This window comes from Eubalaena glacialis, chromosome 13 (assembly GCF_028564815.1).
Source record: "Eubalaena glacialis isolate mEubGla1 chromosome 13, mEubGla1.1.hap2.+ XY, whole genome shotgun sequence".
NCBI lineage: Eukaryota > Metazoa > Chordata > Mammalia > Artiodactyla > Balaenidae > Eubalaena > Eubalaena glacialis.
In genome coordinates, this window is record NC_083728.1 from 49,566,104 (window position 1) to 49,589,238 (window position 23,135).

At 43.5% G+C, this 23,135-nt stretch overlaps 1 protein-coding gene across 2 annotated transcripts; it reads left to right on the top strand.

Annotated features, from left to right (window-relative positions):
- The first annotated feature begins 747 nt into the window (after positions 1 to 747).
- On the top strand, positions 748 to 7,510 carry NANP (N-acetylneuraminic acid phosphatase). 2 transcript variants are annotated; one of them, XR_009703323.1, is made up of 2 exons: positions 748 to 1,325; positions 6,717 to 6,803. XR_009703323.1 is itself a non-coding variant. In XM_061209008.1 (2 exons), exons 1-2 carry the CDS (start codon positions 775 to 777, stop codon positions 7,371 to 7,373), a joined length of 747 nt encoding a protein of 248 aa, XP_061064991.1. In that variant the 5' UTR covers positions 748 to 774; the 3' UTR covers positions 7,374 to 7,510. The 2 variants fall into 2 exon arrangements, 1 of the variants encoding a protein (XP_061064991.1); XM_061209008.1 differs by having other exon boundaries at positions 748 to 864; positions 6,717 to 7,510.
- Positions 7,511 to 23,135: the final 15,625 nt, after the last annotated feature.

Here is a 23,135-nt window from a genome sequence, read left to right on the forward strand (position 1 = left end):
TACTGACCTTCTGCAGGTTTAACAGACTCTCTAGGTACCTCAGCCTCTGGTTATACCTGAAAATCATCCAGGTAAAAAAGACACCCAGCGACCGGAAAATGCAAGGCTTCAGGAAAAGCCATCAAATCAAGGTGGACAAAACATCGGGCAGACACTACGGAGCCCTCGGTCTTCAGGCAGAGCCGTCAAACAACGGCTTCAAAATCCAGCTTACACCTTTCCAACACGTTCCCCAGCTCTGAGCCGTCTCCTGCCATCCAGCGGGGCCGCAGACTCGTAACCACACACACACCCTCCCGACCCGGCCACCCTCGGAAGCCGCCGGCGCTGCGCGGGCCAGGACACCCGGTCCGACCGGAAAAGCCCCTTGTTCCGTCTCCTCCCGGTCGCCACAAGGCGCAGAAAACCTCCCGCGGGCAGTCACGACGTCCTCCTCACGCAAGGAGGGCAAAATGAGAAAAGAAGTAAGCACAGAGAGGCACCAAGAAGGAAGCCACGCTTCCGACCACCGCCTACACGTCAGCGACTCAGACAACCCCTCCCACCGTGACGGGGGCGAGTCCCAGGCCCTCCCTAGGACCACGATTCCGGAGTCTCGCGGGACCTCGCTATTCCGCGGCGCTCAGGTATGGGGACATCTCGCGGGAGTTCCCCGCCGGTGCGCAAGGGTCCGGCGGCCTCGCGGCTCCGCCCCGGTATTTCCCGTCCGCCGGCCCGTTTCGCGCAGGCGCGCGCGGCGGCTGCGAGTTGGCGCGTCGCGCCGGCGGCGGCGGCATGGGGCCGAGCCGGGTGCGGGCAGTCTTCTTCGACTTGGACAACACGCTCATCGACACGGCCGGGGCGAGTCGGAAGGGCATGTTGGAGGTAACGTTCCGGCTACCGCTTCCCTCCGGCGAGCCCGGCGCTCCGCCCCGCGCGCTCTCTCGCCCCCTTGGGCCACCGGCCCACTGCCCTGTCGGCTCCCTCCGCGCCGGCGCTCCTGGTCCCGGAGGCCCCTCGTGCCGGCCCGCGGCGGCGGCCCCGCTCAGAGAGCGGGGAGGCTGCGACCTGATGGCGCTCCCAGCGCTCGGGCTCCCGGAAGGATGTCACCAAACTGCCACGAGGGCAGAGTCGCCTCCGCACAGAAAGGCGGCCGCGCGCCAGGCGCCTGGCTTTCTGCCGGGACAGGTTTGGACCTGCCGGGACGAGCGGGCACCCGGCTCTCCGGGACTGACCGCGGGAGGATGGTCTCCCACCGCGTGCTCTTCGTTGGACCTTTGAGCCTGGACTTTATCGACTCGAGGGAGTTTTCTCCGCAGGTGTTCCTGCCGTGGGTGTGATCCTCAGTAGGTTTACTTTCACGAGGCCTTGCTCCGCCGCATCCTCCCCTTTCTGTACCTACTGATGCTCTTTCAGACCTTTCCCGTGCTGTTCAAGACCCGAAGCCACCCCTGCTTTCTTTCGTCTGCATTCAGCTTTAAAGAGAAAACTAAGGATTACCATATCTGAAAAACCCACTTTCAGAAGCTAATCCTTCCAGCCCTGAGTGCCCTGTCCTCTTCATGCTTCATTAGTTAGGTTGTGTTTCCCTGGATCTTCAGCCTCTTCATCCTCTTTCTTGGTGCATTCCACTCCTGCTGCGTTTTCGGATCTGTCCAATGCTCTATTTTTATTTGTTTGATAAAGATGTCTTTCCACTCTCTTATGATACTCCATAAGCAATATAATCATGTTTAATCATATATAGTCAGCTTGCACATTTCTTGGGTTTGAATCTTGGCTCCACAGTTTTCTCTGAGATCTCGGGCAAATAATTCAACTCAGTGCCTCAGTTTCTCATCTGTATTATAGTACGACACTAGGGCCAACTTTAAAAGACTGTTTTGGGGAATTAATTGAAATAATGTGTATAACAATTTAGCAGAATGATTCTCCAAAATATGCATTGGAAAAATGTTAACGATTATTTTATACAATTATTGCAAAAAATAAAAAAAGGCAGCAAACCTATGTCCATTTTTGAGCTTAAAAAAAAATAAGCAAATGTGAATAATTCATGCAGAATCTTTTAAAATGTCCAGTACTTTAAAAAGAACGCTTCCCTTGGACCCTTCTTTCTCCACAAGATATTACCTCTCTTGACAGCCATGTTTTTCAAGAGAAATCTATACCATTATCTCCATGTTTCTACTTCCTGTGTATTCCCAAAACCACTGTAGTGTGTGTTTTTTTTGTTTTTGCCACTAGAATGAAATAAACTCACCATCTATAGGCACCTCCCAAATTGCCAGAATCCTGGACATTTTAAGTCTGTCTTAATGACTTTACCGAAGCATTATACACTGTTGACCTTCCCTTCCATCTTCATGCCTTTGATCTTGACCTCAGGGGCACCATCCCCTGCTATATTGTCTCCAGTATCTCTAGCTGCAAACTGTACATATTTACCTGTGTGTTTTTGGCAGGCCAAGTCCGGTGTGTTGTCATTAAGTTCTTGTTTTATTCCAATCCTTGCTATAGGCCAAGAGTTTACGCTTTAAAATTAGACAGTTGACTTTGAATCACAGCTCTCCCAATACCTAGCTGAAAGCACCCGAACAAGTTAGTTAACTGCTCTAAGCCTCAAATCTTTAAATAGTGATATTTGAATAGTGAAATTAGTTCTCAAAAACCCTATCAGCTAGGTTTAATGTAATGCATGGGAAGTACATACAGTCCAGTGTTCCAGAATTATACCACCATCCACTCTGTCACCAAGTCTGTCCTCTCCTGCACATCCCCCCTGCCCTTGTCTTAGTTAAAGCTGGACTTGTCTCTCATCTAGACTGTTACTGTGGTCTTGATGCCAGGCTTACCATGTCCAGTTCATCCTCCACATTCCAACTCACATGCCCACAGCTAAATAGTGAGCTTCTTAAGAGGGAACAAACTGTCTTATTCATCACCCTGTGTTTGACACAGGGTGAGTGTTGAATGGATGGATAAAAGTCCAGTTCTCCAGACTTGGTTCTCTTACCATTTGCTTTATAAATATCCTATGAAATGTGCAGAATTAACTATATGAGGATCTAGTATCGCTTTATCCCATAAGAATACAACAGCCACAATGTTAGCCTATTCAAAAGTAACATGCCAGCTTTCTGAGTCACTCTGAATGATTTATGAAAGGAGGAAGGGGGAAAGGTCCAGCCATTGCCTTGGGCTTGGGGAAAAGGAGTCATATACTGACTATATATCAGCTTTAATTTTTTTTTCTTTTTTCAGCCTCTTTTTTTTTTTATATACAATTTTTGAAGGTTACTTTCCATTTACAGTTATTACATAATATTGGCTATCAGCTTTAATTTATTTTTAAATCATCTGGGAAAGCTATTTCCACCCTCTTCAGGCCTTTCAGTGTCACTACTCAAGAGGAAGCCTTCTCCAGAAAATTGGGGTTTCTCAGAGAACAAAGCAAAAAAGATTTCTGCATTTTTGAGTTTGCTTTCTAATGGGTATGACAGTGAACATAATAAATGTGCTTTTATTTATAAATGTGTCAGAAAAAGTGGAGGGGAGAAAGAATTGCATTTTTAAAATAGGTTGGTCAGATTAGGCCACATAGAGTAGATGATGTTTGAACAAAGACTTGAACTAAAAATAACAGGGCTGCTTGAATTGTTAGTCTATTCAGCCATCATGTTTTGTGAGCATGTATTTTTTAAAATAGTTTTATTTAGAATTCAGCCACTTCATATCTTTATCATATGTGTTACATGGTTCCCACACTGGCCCTCAAGAAGTCTTTTTAAATCACAGCTAAACACTAGTACTAATGGTATTTAAGTCTGGGTCCAGAAAGTAGGAGGTAGAACAGAGTTTCCTTTTGTATGTGTTGAGATAGACCCTTAAATAGAGTTTTGAAGTAGATGGAATTTGAGTTTATATTGTGTCTAGATATTGATCTCCCCTCTCTCACTATCTTAGCTCTCCCTTCTTCAGGCCTGTACGTGCCTAGTGGGCTCATTCTACTCAGAAGCCTTTTCAGGCCTGACTTACCCTTACGCAAAATGTCGTCACACCTCTAAATTAGAGATCTTTTCCTTCCATCCCCAATTAAATTTAGACTCCCATTCTCTCAGTGCAGGTGTTAGAAGAGTTTGCACCAGTAATGTGGACTAATTCACCTTAGGTATTATTTCTGTTTGAACTAATATTAATATGTGAATGACTGATAAACATCTTTCCCAAAGCTGTTAATGTTATTAAAATGCCACTTGTTGTTCCAAATGAATATGTAGTTAGTTTCTGTGTGACAAAGTGGCAAAGTTAATTCAGGGAATGTAATGGGAAGCAGTTTTGAAACTTGGGAGCAATATACCTCTACAAGAATCTCCCCTTTAAGCTGAGCTAATTTGCTTTTTCAGATCCCAAGAATGTGCTTAACAAACTGCCAATTGCAGTTTATAGGAAACTGGATCTTTATTGGGAGCTTTCATTTATGAACTGTGAGCCAGTTCCTGTTGAATCGCAAGTACTGTGGAGTCCTAGAGGCCTGTGTCCTTTTATTGTGTAGCAGTAGCATTGCTAAAACTGTATAGTGACCTTCAATCATAGCTCAGGAGTAATTCAGATGACATTGCTAGAAAAGATGGTGACATAACTATGGAGATTGAAAAGGCTTGATTTGTTCATTGAAATTTAACTTTATAAAGCAAGAAATTTCAAAGTTTTCCCTTCACCTAAAATTCTTAGGGCTGGTTTATTTTTCTCCGACTAGTAAGACTTTTCTTAACTATTATGTTTTGTGATTAACACAAATAGCCTGAAAAATATTTCCTTTACCTTTGGTGTGGTTTTTATACTCTGGAGGAAGAATGTGTCTATTCAGCTCTTCCCCCTTTTCAGTAGGTGAATTGAGTGTCTGGTGTGAGTAGCAGATCATTTATTCCCTATAGAGTTTAGGGTAACACAATTTAACTTGACTTTGACTGCTTCACTTCAACAACAGAAAATCTTTAGCCCCAGCTGTGTGCATTGCCCTCATCCTCAAAGATCCAAAATTGCCTTGGCATGATCGACTTTCCCAGATGTCCCTGGGACAGGCGGCTTCAAGTGCAAGCAGTTCACTTGGAAGGTGACCCTAGGAAGCAGTGTAGGGGGTGGTGGAGTCAGACTGGGAAGGGAAGGAATCTAATACAGGCTGTGTTCATGAGCAGAGAACTGTGTGAACGGTTGGGGACTCTGGGAGACACATGTAGACATACTTTACTTGTCCCTTCCAAGGGGCAACCCACCAATATCTGCTTCTTATTGGTTGAGACCTGCTCCTTGGGCTATACTCTGGCTCCAGCCTATGTGCGTGGGTGCCCCTATGGCGAGATAAACCTCCCAGGCAGAGAAGCCCAAGCACCTGCAGTATGAAGCCTTTGGCATGTATGGGCATAAGGTATGCCAAGGGAATTTCGGTAGCTACAGCCTACCCAGCCTCATCTCTAGCACTCTCCCTCATTTGCCTTCCATTGTGGCTGAACTCAGCTTCTTGCCTTTCCCAGTTCACAGAATTCCAAGTACTGTGTCTTTGTGCTGTTCCTTCTGTCTAGAATGATTTTATCCTCCTCCCATCCCCACCTTTGGGCTTGGTAACGCCTTGGTTTAAATGTTCCTTCCTCTGCCCTCCTTACCCAACAACTCTGGGGTTGCTCCTTACATTTTATTTCCAGTTTTTTTTGTGACTGTCAAGGCACTCAACCCAGCATTTGTGGTGGTTATTTTCCCCACCAGATAAGTTCATGAGGACAAAGGGTCCAGTCTCCAGTGCTGAATACATAGTATAAAGGCAAGCATGTGGCCTGTGGAGTTAGGCAAGTATGGGCTTAAATCTCAGCTGGGGCAAGTTATTTATCAGTTCTAAACTTCCATTCCCTCATCTCAGAAAGGAAATTCCCTTGCAGAGTTGTAGGAAAGATTAGAAATAATGTATGTGAGTACTGGGCATAATGCTTTGCCGCATTAGCGTCTTGGTAAGTGTTAGAAGATAGGCCAAAGGGATAAGAACCTAATCTAATAAAAAGTCAAGATAAAGAGCTGTGGGAACATAAGAAGGATTATGATAAGGGATTCAGAACCAGTGTGACAAAGAGGGAGACTCAGAACTACTTGAAGTTTTTTATCTGGAATCCTAAGTTTGGAAGAAGCACTGTCATTAAACTGCTGAGGTCACAGAACATGCTTGATTCCATTAGAGCTACATATACCTGTTTTTAAAAGTACAGAATTAGGTCCCCTTTTATATGGTGGTTAATTTAGGCCTTCAGAACGTAAAATGGATATAGATGAGGAAAGGTTAGGTGAACTAGCTTTATTTCTGGGAAGAGTCTAAATATCGGTTGTTAGAAATTTTATGTTTTACTAAATACAAGCACAGTTTTATTTTCATGTCTTCATGACCAGATTGAAAGGTGGTAGACTTAAACTGACAAATGAGGGATTTTTATTAGCTATATATATATATAAAAAGAATCTTCTTAGAAAAAATTGGTAAAAAAATATGAATGAGTTGTCTAGAAAGGTTGGGAAATCTTCACTCTTGAGTTCTTTAAAAATAAGACCAATTCCCAACAGAAATGGTGTGGCAATAGAGCTTCCTTAAGACAGAGGAGTGGAGTTAGAATCTTTCTGTGCTCTGGGTTTATAGGCTCACAGCATGAGTATTAAAGACATGAATTATGTTGATGGAGTTATTTTCCTTTATTTAGGTGATAAAGCTCTTACAATCAAAATACCATTACAAAGAAGAGGCTGAAATCATCTGTAACAAAGTTCAAGTTAAACTCAGCAAGGAATGTTTTCATCCTTCTAAAAGCTGCATTACTGACCTCAGGACTTCACACTGGGAAGAAGCAATCCAGGAAACAAAAGGTGGTGCGGCCAATAGGAAATTAGCTGAAGAATGTTATTTCCTGTGGAAATCTACACGTTTACAGCATATGACACTAGCAGAAGATGTCAAAGCCATGCTCACTGAACTTCGAAAGGAGGTCCGCCTACTTTTATTAACAAATGGAGAACAACAGACCCAGAGGGAGAAGATCAAGGCTTGTGCCTGTCAGTCCTATTTTGACGCTATTGTTGTAGGTGGAGAGCAGAAAGAGGAGAAACCGGCACCTTCCATATTTTATTACTCCTGTGATCTCCTTGGAGTACAGCCTGGGGACTGTGTGATGGTTGGTGACACACTAGAAACCGATATACAAGGAGGCCTCAATGCAGGGCTGAAGGCAACAGTCTGGATAAATAAAAATGGAATGGTGCCATTGAAGTCATCCCCCAGGCCGCATTATATAGTTTCTTCTGTGCTAGAGTTACCTGCTGTCTTACAAAGTATAGACTGCAAAGTCAGTGTGTCTGCTTAAAGCACAGAAAAGGGTATGCTTACGAATTTTAGGGTCAAATTACAGGGTTTGAACTAAGAAAAGTTAAGGCATTCTATATACTATGACCCAGTTCTAAGGATAATTATACTTGTCATGTAATGGCCAACCAACCATTGACTGGTATTTATATCTGAAAATCCAGAGTACATTATTACAAGTTATTTTTAGTAGTGTAACCCAGAAGACTTGAGGAAGTATATTTGTTAATCTGTGGCTTGAGATTTTTTTTAAAAATTATTTTGTTAATCTCTTAGCATCTTGGATCTATGAAGATACCAAGGAGGATAACTTATACATTGATGCACAAATACAGATTTTATGTTTTGGCTTAAAAATAGGTATTTTTTAAAAAATAGATATTCTAAAACATATATACTAGAGATTTATTAGAGCAGTTGGATCTGGTTAATATAAGTACCAACTCACTTGCAAATCAAGGCATTTCACAGTGAAATTATTTTCATATTTTCTGTTTCAAAAACATGCACCATATTTTTGCCTACTTTGAACGTATACTTCTCTTATGAATCTAATTTTTCTGCATTACCTTTGGGGCGTGGGGGGGATAATTTTCCTATGGTGTGTACATGACCAATAAATTCCTCCAGTAAAAAAGCTGTTAAAGTCAGCATATGGTGCTCCTTTTCCATTACATTTCCACATCTTTCCAGGGTGAGCTTATAGGTTCCTGTTAGTCTTTGCCTCTTACGGAAGTACTTTTACTAATCTTTTCCCAGGTACGCAGTGAGGTTGAGGGACCAGTCTGTCTTGCTGTGGATGAGTGCAAGCCACATGGCCCCAGAAGTCACTTTCCTGGGAGTTGCCTTGGTGTGGCCTAATCATGCTGCCCCCCATCTGTTGTCTGCTGACTGGATAGTTTCACCCATATGATGAAAACTAATAGAAAATTAGGTTTTGCTATGAACCATTTCCAGAGTGCCATTTTAATACTTGACTGGCTCTTTTTGGTGTTACCATCTGCCTTAAGTCTCCTGTTTTTCAAATTTTGGGAACTATGTCATTGTTTCACAAATTTCTATATCCATTTCAGAGTTTGCTTTGAGCTTAGTAATTAAAACTCCATAGGGAGGCCTCTTGCAACTAGAAACATTTCTCAAGACCATTAGGCCAGAAAGTCTCATGATTTCACCAGCCAAACTTAGAGTAAAATGGTTAATTAAGGAAAAAAGAAATAATGATTAGGGTTGTTTTTTGGTAGGGTGTTTTTTTTTAACTTTTGTATAGGAAACTACTAGTGTAAGATGTTCGGTAGTTGGGGTGTATTTAGCTAGGGCTCCTTCAAGTATTCTACGAAGAACAGGATTCTCTGCCATTGTGCATGTGCCTGTTGCACTTCTCACTCTTAATTTTTAAAAATGTGATTGTGCCCTTGACTGTTCACTCTGAAGCTGAACGTTTGTGGACAGGGAATGTTTGTGTATAGCTCTTCCAGGTACGGTGTCCACGTGACCTCAATTATATTGTAGCTATTTGAAAATTGTTAAGTTGGAGGATGTTGACAGGAAAATAGTTGTGTGCATGATTTCTCCAGTGGGCTGAGCATGATGCTGAGAGCTTGTCCTTTCAGCTCACCCACAGGATGGGTCTAGACACAGCGCGTTCACTGTGCTCACTGAGAAGGCTCATTGCTCTCAGATCATGGCAGCAGATCTCCTAGGATGTTATGTGAGCAGTTCGTCAGCAAAAGTGATCTGGCGGGGAATGAAATAATTGAGTTTTTTGTAATGTAATATTACATTCCATTTGCACTTTTCCTTAGGGAAAAACTTTGTGGTTTTCTGCCTTCTGAGTGGAATGTTACAGAAGATATTAAGAAATCTTGGAATAGACCTATTTTATTAATAATGTTTTTGTTTTAGAATAATATTTTGTTTTTCATAGTTTCCCATACTCCTAGAAAGCCATAAATTCTCAATTGTCCAGAGGCTTTCCCAAACACTCATTACAGAGGAAGGCCTAGAGTAGACACGAGTGGACACTGCCCCTGGAACACTGACACAATGATGGATGTTTTCTGGTTCCATACACATGTCCACCCACTGGTGCATGAACATCTTAGATATGGTGGTGCCCAGGACCCAGCAAGTGTGAATATTGTGGGAAAGACAGGTTTCTTAGTTACAGAGGTACTTGGTTTAGCACTTTCAGATTTCTTTGCAACCCACAATAGGAAACATTTTCTGTCACAACCCATTAAACACATTTATAGTGAACATTTAGTTAATATCAGTGTGTGTATGTTAAATATATATTTAACAAACAAAACTACTTCCTTGCTATGCACGATGCTCAGGTTTTTTTCATTCCTTCATTTTTTAAATTGGGGAATATATTTTTTTCATTTTTGAACAAGTACTTGTGGTACTTGTACAAGTATTTGTGGTACACAAGTCAGAGAGTGAAAACGTGAATAGCAAAAAGTCCGTCTCATCTCTTTTCCAGCAACCCGCCTGCCCTAAAGGCCTCTGCTGTCAGCAGTTTCCTGTGTATCTGCATATATAGGTAGGTATGAGTATATAGAATTCCTCTGATTCAGGCAGGTTTTTAATCCTGCTTTTCAGTTTTAGGAGGCAATGATCTTGCTAAGAAACTGATTAAAAAAGTCATGAAGCTTCTGTGAGTCATTCATGTTAGGAGCATACATCTTTGATCTCAACCATCCACTGTTGTTGATAAAGGTGATGGTTCCATTGGCTTTCGCTTGGCCAGTTGTTCACTTTGAGGTCAGTACAGCTGTGAAACCCTTGCTCCTGCCCCAGTCTAATTGCCCTCTTTTGGTACATATCACCATCCTGGAGATTCCCTTTGCCTCTTAGGTTGGATGTCCTGTGCCCTGTGTATTCCTTTTTTTGATTTGTTCCCCCTTTGGTGGCATGCATCCTTGAGTAGTTTCCCTATAAATGTGAGAGAGAAAAATATTCAGATCTGAAATGTCTGAAAATGCCTTTATTCTCTTCTCCCATCATTGATAGTTTAACAGCATGTAGTTGGATATCATTCAGAATTTCAAAGGCATTGCTCTGTGGTCTAGCAGCCACTTTAAGTGACAATTTTCTTTTTCTCTTGAAGCTCTTAGGACTTTGGTTTTTCCCCTGTGGTCCATAATGATGTATCTTGTTATGCTTTCATCCTCTGCTCTTGGCACTCTTGAACCTTTCCAAACAAAACCTTATGTTCTTAGTCCTGGAAAAATGTAATTACTTAATTGATAATTGCTTTGCCACTGTGTTTCCCGCTTCCTTTTTCTGGAACTCCTACTATTCGATGTTGGACCTCTTCTACTGACCTTCCACTTTCTTTTCTTTTCTCTCCTATTTTTCCATTTCTTATTTTGTTCTATAATGCTTTTTGGAAGGTTTCTTCAACTTTACTTTTCAATCCTATTGAATTTTTTTTCCTGCCTGGCATCATGTATTTCAATATCCAAGTTTCTTCGATTTTCTAAATGTTCCTTCCCTTTTTTAAAAAAAATTTTTATTGGAGTATAGTTGATTTACATAAATGTTCCTTCTTAATGTTCTTTTTTTTTTTTTTTTTTGGCTGTGTTGGGTCTTCGTTGCACGCGGGCTTTCTCTAGTTGTGGCGAGCGGGGGCTACTCTTCGTTGCAGTGCGCAGGCTTCTCGTTGCGGCGGCTTCTTGTTGCGGAGCACGGGCTGTAAGCGCGAGGGCTTCAGTAGTTGCAGCACGTGGGCTCAGTAGCTGCGGCATGCGGGCCCTGATTAACATTCATTTTTGTTTGGAGTGGAATATTACCTCCCAAAAATTTTTTTAAAGTTTTTGAAGAATCCACGGACTCCGCTGTATATTCCATGTTGCTCTGATCTGTTTATTTGGGTCTATTTGTTCACCTTAGAGGCTTTCCTTAAATGCCCAGTGAACCGTGTTTATCACAAGAGAAAGGATGGAAATGCTGACTGGAAGCTCTGCACGAGTGGCTGGGTCTTGTAAACTCAAAGGTTCCTTTTCTATAGGGTATCTGGGTAGGCAGTTATATGAAGAACCCCTGGGGTCAGTTTCTGAAGGTCTTTCCTCTTGGTGTAGCTCCCTAGTGCAGAATCTCTGACTCCTGACTGAGGGTAGAGGTCTGATGTCAGCACCTGGGAGCTGAGTGGGAAGGAGGTGTGTGGTGGGGGGAGAGGCATATGGTCACTTAATCCCTGTTCCTGGTTGTACCTGAGCCCAGTTGTGTGTGCTCTTTCCCAGTCTAGAGACCCTCTGTTTTACTCTTTCCATAGAAGCATTGTGACTTCTGTTGAATGAGGACTTCAGGTTGGAGGGGGCAGGGGTCTAGGGATCTATTTGTATTTGCATGTTTTCTTTCTTTTTCTTTTTTCTTTTGGCCATGCCGTGCAGCTTTCGGGATCTTAGTTCCCCAACCAGGGATCGAACCCGGGGCCCCGGCAGTGAGAGTGCCGAGTCCTAACCGCTGGACCGCCAGGGAATTCCCTCCATTTGTATTTGGAACACCTTTTACCCCATCCTCCTTAACTCAGCTCCCTCTTCTCCTTCAGGACTGAGGTATCTGGTGGTATCAGTGCCTGAATCTTTGGAGGAGTCACTGTGCACCTCATGATTTCTCAGCATTTAGAAAAGCTGGTCTAGACTCAGCTTTCTTGAATCTACTAACTCCTTTGCCACTTGTCCACATGCTTTCTGGCTTCCACAGTTTTGTTGTCAGTGTCTGTTTGCCTGGTGTGTGTGTTTAAATTCCTTTATGATAGTTTCCATTGGGTTTGGGGTAGAAGCAATATTAGATGGGTACTTCCTTCTTTCGCCTTTATTGTGGAAGCTGTACTTTTCTATTCTGTGTTCAATGTAGGTCAAGTGCCTGTGCCTCATAGCCACTACCCACAGCTGGAGAAAGGCTGCTCATTTGAAGTGGAGATTTACAGCATGCCCACAGCTTTTTTTTAAAAATTATATATGCAGCTTATTTCTTAAGATCTTTTCCCCAACTTCCTTATTCTCTGTATTCTTGTATACAGCATTCCTTCTCTGACTTTCATCATGATGGTGGGTCCCTTATGTTCTATGTTTCTGAATTTTCAACATTGCTTGTACATAGATATTTATTTTGATTGGCAACTCTGTTCTATGATCACTTCTAAGACGTAAACTCAGATTTCTTTATAATAAAATCCTTCTGAGTGCAGTACATTCAATTTATACTTTTACAATGAAGTTTAACAGTACAGGGGATTCCCTGGCGGTCCAGTGGTTAGGACTTGGTGCTTTCACTGCTGGGGCCTGGGTTCAATCCCTGGTCAGGGAACAAAGATCCTGCAAGCCTCGCAATGTGGCCAAAAAAAAAAGTACAGAAAAGTCACATGACCTTGATGGGTCAAAACATATTTTTTTAACCAGTCTTCACATGTGTGACATTGACAATACAGTTATTTCCATGGATTTCTTGGAAGATGTCATGTTTTTTTTTTCTGGGCATCCGCCTGACCTCTGGAAAAGATCCTCAACCCAAGCTTTTTTAAAGTGACAGATGGTAAATGACTTAATTTACTGAAACCGGAATGAAGAGCGACTACATTATGGATACAAAGTTTCTTTCTGGGGTGATGAAAATTTTCTAGAACTAGATAGTGGTGATTGTTTCACAGCATTGTGAATGTACTAATGCCCCTAAATTGTACAATTTTAAATGATTTAAAAGTTAAATTTTATGACGGTTTATTTGTTGGTTTATATCACCCATATTATACTTGCTGAGTTCCTAATAATTAGAGAGGTGTGTTTAATCTTTTTATACATCTCCCAAGTTTGAAATCTGTGCTTGAAAACATAATAAAGTAAATAAAATAATGGTTGGCAAAATACACTTTGAAAATCACACATATGGTGCTTCACTGAGTGTCCAGCAGATGTCATTGAAATAAGATATTTACAGTGCTCCTCTGAAAACAGCGCTGTTGTTACATTTAACTCCTTGGAATGAGCAAAGTTTGTGGAAATTCAGTGGGTTGACGCCTCCCTTAAAGAATGATAAACAACATGGAGCCAAAGTAAGAACAGTCGGTACACTGGGTACACACCGCAGCTGGTGAGACAGCCCGTCTACCACAGCATGAAAGGGGGGCCACATCCAGTCCCCCTCCCCCAGCTCTGCCAGATTCCCTGCTTGCCCAGTGTTAACTCCCCAGTCAAGTGTCGGCAGATGAAAGAAAATGCAGGCGCCACGTTTGAAACACCAGGTAGTCAGCCATAAAAACTAAAGAACTTAATAGGAAACATGCATGTAACCAGCATGCTGAGCAAGGATGACCCTGGGATGTAATCAAAATGAAACTTCCCTGTCACCTATCGTTCCTCTAACATGGACTCAGGGGCGAAGCTTTCTCCCTGCCAGTGGACAAAGACCAGATGGAAACTCAGACATGAAGAATGTCCAGCCTAACAGATTAGTCCACGCTGCCGTATTTGGTCAAGAGCAGGCTGGGGGCTGCGGGGTTGGGGGGGAGGATGGTGTGTGGACGGGGTGGTTGTCGCTTAGCTGGAGCCTGCCACCGTCCTGAGTTGGCTCCGAGGCCTGCAGGCCCAACAGATTTTCTCACGTGACTACCTTGTGGGCACTGCCAGGGCCTCTGGAGGCCCCCGCTGGGCTCCTCCAGCTGCTGTTCCTGGGCCCCTTCTCCAGCGGGCTGCCCCCCCGGCCCTGGTTATCTGGCAGGCCTTTTCACCACTGACCCTCACCAGTGGGATCCCTTTTCTCTCTCAGGCAGCCCTCCTGGGATGAGAAGGACTCTGCGTGGGTCCAGATCAGCCTCTTTCCCATGTCCTTGCCCCACCATTCATGAGAGTGGAGTTATACTCCCACCCCCATCCCTCCACTGTGCTGACGACCCTGCTAGGACCCTTGAACTTGCATGCTTTCTGCAGCAAGTGCATGTCAACCTGCCTCTCTGAGTTTTATCATTGGATCCCACTCTTTAAGTCTGAGGTCAAGGAGATAGTTCCTCTGCCACTCCCCAAGGTGATGGGACGGGCTGCAGTAGCTCTCTCCAAAGAAACCCCATAAATTCCCTTCCACCTCCATCTCTACTTTCTCAACTCTTAGGTTTGTGAAATGGGTGAGGGAGCTCAAAAATCAGGAAACAAGTTCTTGACTAATTAACTTGAAAACTCTTCAGAGAGTCTCACACTCACTTTGGTGTCTAATATCTACTGACTTAGATCACAGTTTCAATTTTAATATCCTGGTACATAAGGAAGAAGGAGTATAGTGCAAAATAGATGAACACTTCCTTTGTTTTTTATATTTTTGGCCGAGCAGCTTGCGGGATCTTAGTTCCCCGACCAGGGAATGAACCCAGGCCCTCAGCAGTGAAAGCGCAGCATCCTAACCACCAGGGAATTCCCAGATGAGCACTTCCTAACAGAATATCAAATAAGGGAGCTACCGTGCGGTGGCTTCATTGAGGATGTGAGCTGGGTATTGAAGGATGTAAAATATTTGGCCGTGCTGCGCAGCATGTGGGATCTTAGTTCCCTGACCAAGGATCGAACCCGCACACCCTGCATTGGAAGCATGGAGTCTTAACCACTGGACTGCCAGGGAAGTCCCCTTGAAGGATGTAAATATTTGATTGGGGCAAAGAAAGGAGAGAACATTTACAGAGAGAATTCAGTTCAACACCAAGTTATTGGACCCCTCCTGAGTGCCAGGCACTGAACGCTAAGCAATCAGGAGGAGTTCACAGTCTCCAAAGAAGGAAAGTGATCAGCCTGGCTGAAGAAAGGGATCTCAGTAGGGAATGGTTACAAATGAAATTTGGACAGGTAGGAAGGACAGTCCTGGCTATGAGGCTCAGGGGTGGGGAGAGCATTGTCACCAACGTTTTAGAAAAGGAGGGGTAAAACTTGTGTGTATGAGTTTATGGGTTTGTGTGCATGTGTGTAATGGGACAGATGAGTGTGTGTGGCTATGGGGGTATGACTAGTGGAGTGACAGTGTATGGGTCTGTGTGTAGAGGTGCATATATGTGAAGTGGGTTGCGTATATATAGTGTATGTACATATATGTAGAAGGGGTGTAGATACGTGTGCATAGTGAGGTTTGTGTGTAGTGGGGTGTGTGTGAGTGGTGGGGAGTGAATACAGAGTGTTGTGTGGGTGAGTGTGCATGGGTGTGTGTTTGAGGCGTATGGGTGCGGTGGGCTGTGTTCATGTGTATATGTGAGTAGTGGGGTGTGTGTGCAGGGGATTTTGTGTGTGTATGTAGTAGGCTGTGTGTAAGCATTGGTAACTGGGGTAGGAGTGTGTGTGAGTACTGTGTGTGCTGAGTACTGCAGTATATGTGTGTGAGTCGTATGTGCAGTGGAGTGCTTATCAGTGGGGTGTGTGAGTAGTGAGGTACGTGTAGTGGGTGGTGCTTGGTGGAATCATGTGAGTGGTGGCGTGTGTATGTTTTGGGGTTGTGTGAGGAGAGAGGTTGCAGGTGGGGGTGTGAGTAGTGAGTATGCGTTTGCCTAGTGGGGTATCTGTGTAGTGGGCTTGTGTGTAGTGGGGTGTGTAGGTGGTGTGGGGTATGACTAATGGGGTGTGTGTGTGTGTCGTGCTGTAGTGTTAACAGTGTGTGTGTGGTGGCCGAATAAGAACAACGTGAGAAAGAAATGGTTCCTTTACCGGGTTAAAACATGCCTGGGTGAGAGAGACAGACGCAGAGAGAGAAAGGCTGGGAATCTTCTTTAAGATGTGGACCAGGGATGCCAATTATTTCTTTGCCAGTCTTTGCCTCTGAACCCCCAAAGCGCCTTCTTACAGGGACTCCTGTCCTTGGCCTCTTCTCTGAACTTCTCTGGCTGGGGGTGGGGGCGTCGGCAGCCACCAAGTGAGCCCAACTGTGCAGGTCAGATTCTTCTTACAATTTGGGACTGAGAGGGTCTAGTTTGGGGGTTCCACTCATGAATGCCCATGGGGGCCAGACCAGCCTGAGGAGGAGCCAAGGGGGCCGGGGCGAGGGCACAGAGGTGGTGTGGACTGTAGCAAACCCAGACGGGGGTGACCCGCAGGAGGGCCCTGATCGTCAAGCCAAGCAAAACAGGTCTGAGGCGAAACCACGGGCCCCAGGATTGTGAACTCAGCACATTCCACTCTCTTGAGTGAACGCTTAAAAGAGCGAATCAAGCAAAACCACAGAAAAGAGAAAGTGGGTCCATGGAGAGAGAAGAGAAGGAATTACGTATATAAGGAGAAGGAGGGTGAGGGACCTGCAGGTGAGGAGAGGTGTCTGCACTGCATTGTGTTTCCCCAAATTTCATATGTTGAAGCCCTAACCCCTAATGTGACTATGTGGAGACAGGGTCTTTAAAGAAGTGATTCACGGGACTTCCCTGGTGGTCCAGAAGCTAAGATCCTGCGCTCCCGACGCAGGGGGCCCGGGTTCGGTCCCTGGTCAGGGAACTGGATCCCACGTGCTGCAACTAAAGATCCTGCCCACGGCAACAAAGATCCCACATGCTGCAACTAAGACCCGGCACAGCCAAATAAATAAATATTAAAAATAAAACAGAGGTGATTCAGGTTAAATGAGGTCATAATAGTGCACCCTTAATCCAATAGGACTGGTATCTTTATAAGAAGAGGCAGGAGCATGCATGCCCTCAGAGAAAAGGCCACATGAGGACACAGGGAGAGGACAGCCATCTACAAGCCAAGGAGAGAGGCCTCAGGAGACACCAACCCTGCCAACACCTTGATCTTGTACTTCCAGCCTCCCATAATTGTGAGACAATAAATTCCTGTTATTTAAGTCACCCAGTCTGTGACATTTTGTTACGGCAGCCTGGACAGATTAATACAGGAGGTAATAGCTGTTAGACTTGCAAGACTTGGTTATTGTATCATTCAGCCAGCGAACATTTGAGCAGTGCATACACATACACACACACCAGGTGTGTGTGTGCGTGCAGTGGGGTGCCCTGGGCACTGAGTCCACAGCAGGGAAACAAAGGAGCCCAGCTCTGTTCTCATGGAGCTCACAGGCTTAAAGCATGTGGGATACTCCATGGAAACTTTCAGTATATTCCCTCTGTTATGAAAGCCCCAATGTGTGAACAGGACTGCGGGCTCTCAGTGATTCCTGGCCAAGACAACAGCCCAGAGGCCCTGGACCACTTCTGGGTGTTCTGTCCAGTGAACCCTTGGGACTTGGGGCTTTACTCCACTAGGGTGCAATCTAAACTCTTCAGGAGCCAGAACTAACCCAGGGTTCTGGGCCCTCAAGAGCCTTGACTGTAGGCAATCATACATGCCTTTAAAGGGAAACTTTATTCTAAATGAGAAAATTCCAGGAATAAAAGAAAAAAATCCCATAGCAAGAACATCTTAGATTCCCTCATTTCTCAATTACTTCCTTTACCTTTTTCTCTAGAAATTAAAGATCTTTAAAATTCAATTGAGTGAATTTAATGATTTTATTGGCTTTAAGGTGATTCATAAATCGGGCAGCATCCAATCCAGCAGATAGAAAGGGGCTCCGAAGGGTTGTACAAGGTGGGAGATTTTTATAGACCAAAGTGAGTGGGAACAAGGAAGTTATCCTGGGCATTTGCTGATTGGCTAAGTAGGGTTCCTTCCTTCTGTGGAGCAAAGGGCAGTCTTGGAGCAGCTCGGGTAACTTGTGCCAGGCAGGGAAGTGTGATTGGTGGACCCAGGCCTTCCTTTTCTGGGAGAGCTGAGCCTTAGTTAGGTTTTGGTTTGCTGATGTGGGTCTTAGCATGAGCGACTCCATCTTGGGCCTAATCTAGTTACTTTAACACCTTCAAACTGGAGTAATTTCTAAAACATGTTCTTCTGTCAACAGCATTTTGATTCAAGATAAGTGTATCTATACTTTGACTTACTGTTGTTAAAAGATAAACTGAGGTATATTAAAAATTTTAAGTTTATTTGAGCAAAAATTGATTCAAATCAGGCATCACCAAACTGGAAGTGGTAGGAGCACTCCACTGACGAGAGCTGGGGAAAGACTTTTATAGAGAAGATGCGGAAGCAGAGCAAGAAAATTATTTGATTGGCTGTAGTGTTAAGTGGTTGCCTTATTTGGGAAAGCCTGTTTGCCTGTTTGTGACTGGTTGTCCTTAGGTGTTGACTTCTTAACCTTGAGGCATTTCAGGCTTAGGTTTTGGTTTGTTTACATAGGCTGCTAAGGCATTAGAACCACCTCAGTTTATTTACTTTTATTTAATTTAAATTTAATTTACTTTTTAAAAATTATTTATTTATTTATTTTGGTTGTGCTGGGTCTTAGTTGCAGCATGTGGGATCTTCATTGTGGCATGCGGGATCTTTAGATGTGGCATGTGGACTTCTTAGTTGCAGCATGCAGACTTCTTAGTTGCAGCATGTGGACTTCTTAGTTGTGGCTTTGGGATCTAGTTCCCTGAACAGGGATCAAACCCTGGCCCCCTGCACTGAGATTGCAGAGTCTTACTCACTGGACCACCAGGGAAGTCCCTTAATTTCCTTTAAGTAGGAGACATCAGTATGAACTCATATTCAGTTTAATAGGTAAATTGAGATAGATAGATAGATAGATAGGTAGATAGATAGATATAGATAGATAATTTGTAATTATGTTAGTATGCATGGGTCATTATACATACATATATTACCTGAAGCTGTGTCCTGAGAGTGCCTAGAAGCAGTGACAGCTCCAATAGCAGTGAGCATACCCTCATCCAGATTTTGGTTTCTAAATACCATTTTTCAATGCAAAGAACCAGGGCTCCTTGGGGACATGGCTGATACTAGGGCTGGGGCAGGCAAAGTATAAACTGAGTCTGGAACATCTTATGGTGCCAGAAGCTAAGGAAGTGCTCCAAAAGCAAAAGGATGGGGGCCTGTCAAAGGGACACAGAAGTTAATATGAAAGAGCTCCCAATGGCCAAAGGTGGAAAAATTTGAGCAATGAAATAAATAACATAGCATTGGATTATAACCAAGAGTATAAAATAAATAACACATGAACCCATACTGATATAAATAAATGATCAAATAAATAACAGATCTTCCTTATAAAGAATTCTAAATAAAATACGTAAATACTTCCCTCTCCAGGAGGCAGAGTTTGATCCTCCCCTTCTTGAGTGTAGGATTGACTTAGTAACTTGCTTCCAAAGAACAGAGTATGGAAAGGAAAAATTGAAACTTTGCAGTGGAAAGATCTGGCAGACACCAATTGAACAAAATGATCAAGATTAACAATACCAATAATGTTCGGAGGATGTCAGGTACCCCTGATATGATGCTGTGAGAAGGGTACTTCACCTCTGTGTGTTCTTCCCAAAAGCCTATATTACCAGTATAATCAAGAGAAAACAGCAGACACAACTAAATTGAGGGACATTCTATGAAATGCCTGACCAGAGCTCCTCACAACTGTCATGAAAAACAAGGAAAATGTGAGAAACTGAAGAAACTAAGGACACGTGATGACTAAATGCCATCTGAGATCCTGAATGGGAGCTTGGAAGAGAAAACGTACATTAGTGGAAACGCTGCTGAAATCCCAATGAAGTCTGGAGTTTAGCTAACAGTCATGTCATTAGTAGTTAATTTCCTAATTCTCATCATTGTACCATGGTTATGTAAGATCTTAATATTAAGGGAAACTGCGTGAGAGGTATATGGGAACTCTCTGTACCATCTCTGCAATTACCCTATAAATCTAAAATTATTCCAAAATAATAAGTTCTTATTAAAAGAAAAAGAAAGTGTAATTTACTGCAAGGGTTAGATATAATCAGACTGAGTTAATCTGGGCATATGTTGAGTTATCAAGGCTCATCAAAGGGTAATGAAGCAACAATATCCACAAATGAATATATTTTCCAAACGTGCTGAGGTCAGCGCTTAGCCATGACTCCCAGGGAATGTTGTAAGAACCTGAATATGGCAAATCTTTCCTTTACAAGAATAAATCCTTTAAAAGGATTCAAGGATAAAGTTCTCTGTTAAGTCATCTGATTGTTGTTGTTTTAAGTTGAACTGACTATGAAAAATCTATGTGAGTTAATGCTATAAGAACAAATGCGGTGTCTTGTGGCTGTTTGCCAAAGCATAGCCATTCAAGGGTTTGCTGGCCATTCTCAACTTCCTGCATGACATTGGAATTCATAGATAGCAATTTCATGATAGGTTATCTAAGAAAAATTAGGATATCTATATCACAGAGAAAAACTATGCTTTTCCACTCAACATTAATTGAGACAATTGCCAGAAACATAAAATCAACCTGAGAATCCAGTAAAATAATAAACTCTACCACTTACCAGGCTTTCTACTAATGTGTTGTAGGAGATGTAAAGACATAAAAATCATCGTGTCTGACTGTAGGAGTTTATAATTTAGCTGGGATTCGGAATTCCCTGGTGGTCCAGTGGTTAGGACTCTGTGCTTCCACTGCAAGGGACACGGGCTCGATCCTGGTCTGGGAACTAAGATCCCGCAAGCCGCATAGCGCGGCCAAAAATAAAATAAAAACCATATATATATATATGGTGGGACTCAAATAAGAAGGCCCTACCAGTGGAACTTCAGATAGTGGCATAAATAGGACACCAGAACGATTGGCACAAAGCAGAATAGGACTATTACTCAATGGCTGGGACACACAGCCAGTGCTGGGGGTTTTTCTCTGAAGTGGCCAGGCTGGAGCACAACCTTGACCAATGAATAGACTCAAGCAGATAGAAAGGAGGCTTGCATGTCACAAACATGAAGGCAGTAGTGCCAAGGGCACTCTCAGGAGGCAGTCAATACATGGCTTTGCTGGAGCCAGGGGTTCATGAGGCAAGAGATAGAAGTTGGAAACGTGGGCTGGGATGTCTGAATGATCCTGGACAAGGGACATGAATCTGGATTCCCTATCTAGTAAATGTGGAGTCACCAAAGGCCTTGAGGAAAGGAACACATGGTTATGGGATGTTTGGGGGAAGACGAAAGTCATTTTGTCACAGCACATAGAGAGATGGGAGGAGAAACATTTGGGAGGTGGGGGCTTTGGGTGTAACCTGGTAAGGCATATCTTACATTTTTTTTTAATATTTAAAAAAATATATTTATTTATTTATATTTGTCTGCATCAGGTCTTAGTTGTGGCACATGGGCTCTTCATTGCAGCGCATGGGCTTAGTAGCCCTGCGGCATGTGGGATCCCAGTTCTCCGACCGGGGATCAAACCCGCGGCCCCTGCGTTGGAAGGTGGATTCTTAACTACTGGACCACCAGGGAAGTCCCAAGGCATATCTTATGTTGTGAGTGGTCTTCAGAACTCTAGAGCCTGGCATCTCTCTTTCGCATCTCAGGGGGGCGGTGACACCCACACCCCATGTCTTGAATGTTCTTGCTCTTGCACCATTAGTCTCTCCAGACATCAAGTATGCTCTAGAGACAGACTAAAAGTATTTCTCATAGGATAAGATTTACAAACGACCCAACAGAATTTTCCTAACTTCATTTACTGCCCTGCTGCCATCAGTTTTTCTTCTAAATCCAGGCCATGGGCAAGATAATATGCTTCTAAATGAAGGCACTGGATTCTACCCCTGAGCCTCATCTCTGGTTAAATTTAAACAATGCTCAGTTTATAAAACAATTACAGTCAATGTTCCACTGGCAAGTCATGGTGAGAACAGAGCACCTAATTTCTCCCTAAAGTGTTGGGCAACACTGCAACTTCATCTTCCACCTAACCAAGATACCTTGGAGACATTTCTGATTTTGTTTTTTTAATGTATTTATTTATTTATTTGGCTGCATTGGGTCTTCGTTGCTGCACGCGGGCTTTTTCTAGTTGCGGCAAGCAGGGGCTAATCTTCATTGCGGTGCACAGGCCTCTCATTGAGGTAGGTTCTCGCTGCATAGCACTGGTGCTAGGCGTGCGGGCTTCAGTAGTTGTGGCACGCAGGCTGAGTAGTTGTGGCTCGCAGGCTCTAGAGCACAGGCTCAGTAGTTGTGGCACACAGGCTTAGTTGCTCCACGGCATGTGGGATCTTCCCGGACCAGGGCTCGAACCCATGTCCCCTGCATTGGCAGGCGGATTCTTAACCACTGCGCCACCAGGGAAGTCCATTTCTGATTTTTTGAATAAGGGCTTCAGTTAATAGTAATGTACTGATGTTAAATTCCTGGTTCTGATAACTATACCATGATTATGTAAGATGTTAATAGTAGGGGAACCTGGGTGAGAAGTATATAGAAATTCTGTATACTACTTTTGCAAGTTTTCTATAAATTTAATGCTAATTCAAAATTTAAAAAAAGTTTTAAAGTAGGAGAGCCACATGGATGTGATGATGTATTGAATGTAGGGTAGAAGAGAGGTAGTCAAGAGTGACTCAAAGTTTCTTTCCTGAGCAAATGAAATCAGAATCTCTGGCGGGTAGGACCTACCCACTGGCATTTAAATTTTTGATTAGCTCCTTTAAACTTAGTACACGCTTGTGCAGTGGTTTGTTTGTTTGTTTTTGGCCGCACTGCTCGGCTTGTGGGATCTTAGTTCCCCCACCAGGGATCGAACCCGTGCCCCCTGCAGTGGAAGCACGGAGTCTTAACCACTGGACCACCAGGGAAGTCCCCGTGCAGTGGTTATTTTTTATCAATAGATTTCCATTTTACAGATGAGGAAACTGAAGATACTAGAGGTTAAATGACTGGGTGGTCCACAGTCAAACAGCCAGTAAAATGGCACTATGATTTGCGTCATC

What these genes read in the sequence shown, in the direction of transcription:
- NANP (XM_061209008.1), top strand. Translation starts at nt 775, where the DNA reads ATGGGGCCGAGCCGGGTGCGGGCAGTCTTCTTCGACTTGGACAACACG. An exon ending in GTCGGAAGGGCATGTTGGAG is followed by an intron (nt 865 to 6,716) that starts GTAACGTTCCGG and finishes TCCTTTATTTAG; the next exon opens with GTGATAAAGCTCTTACAATC.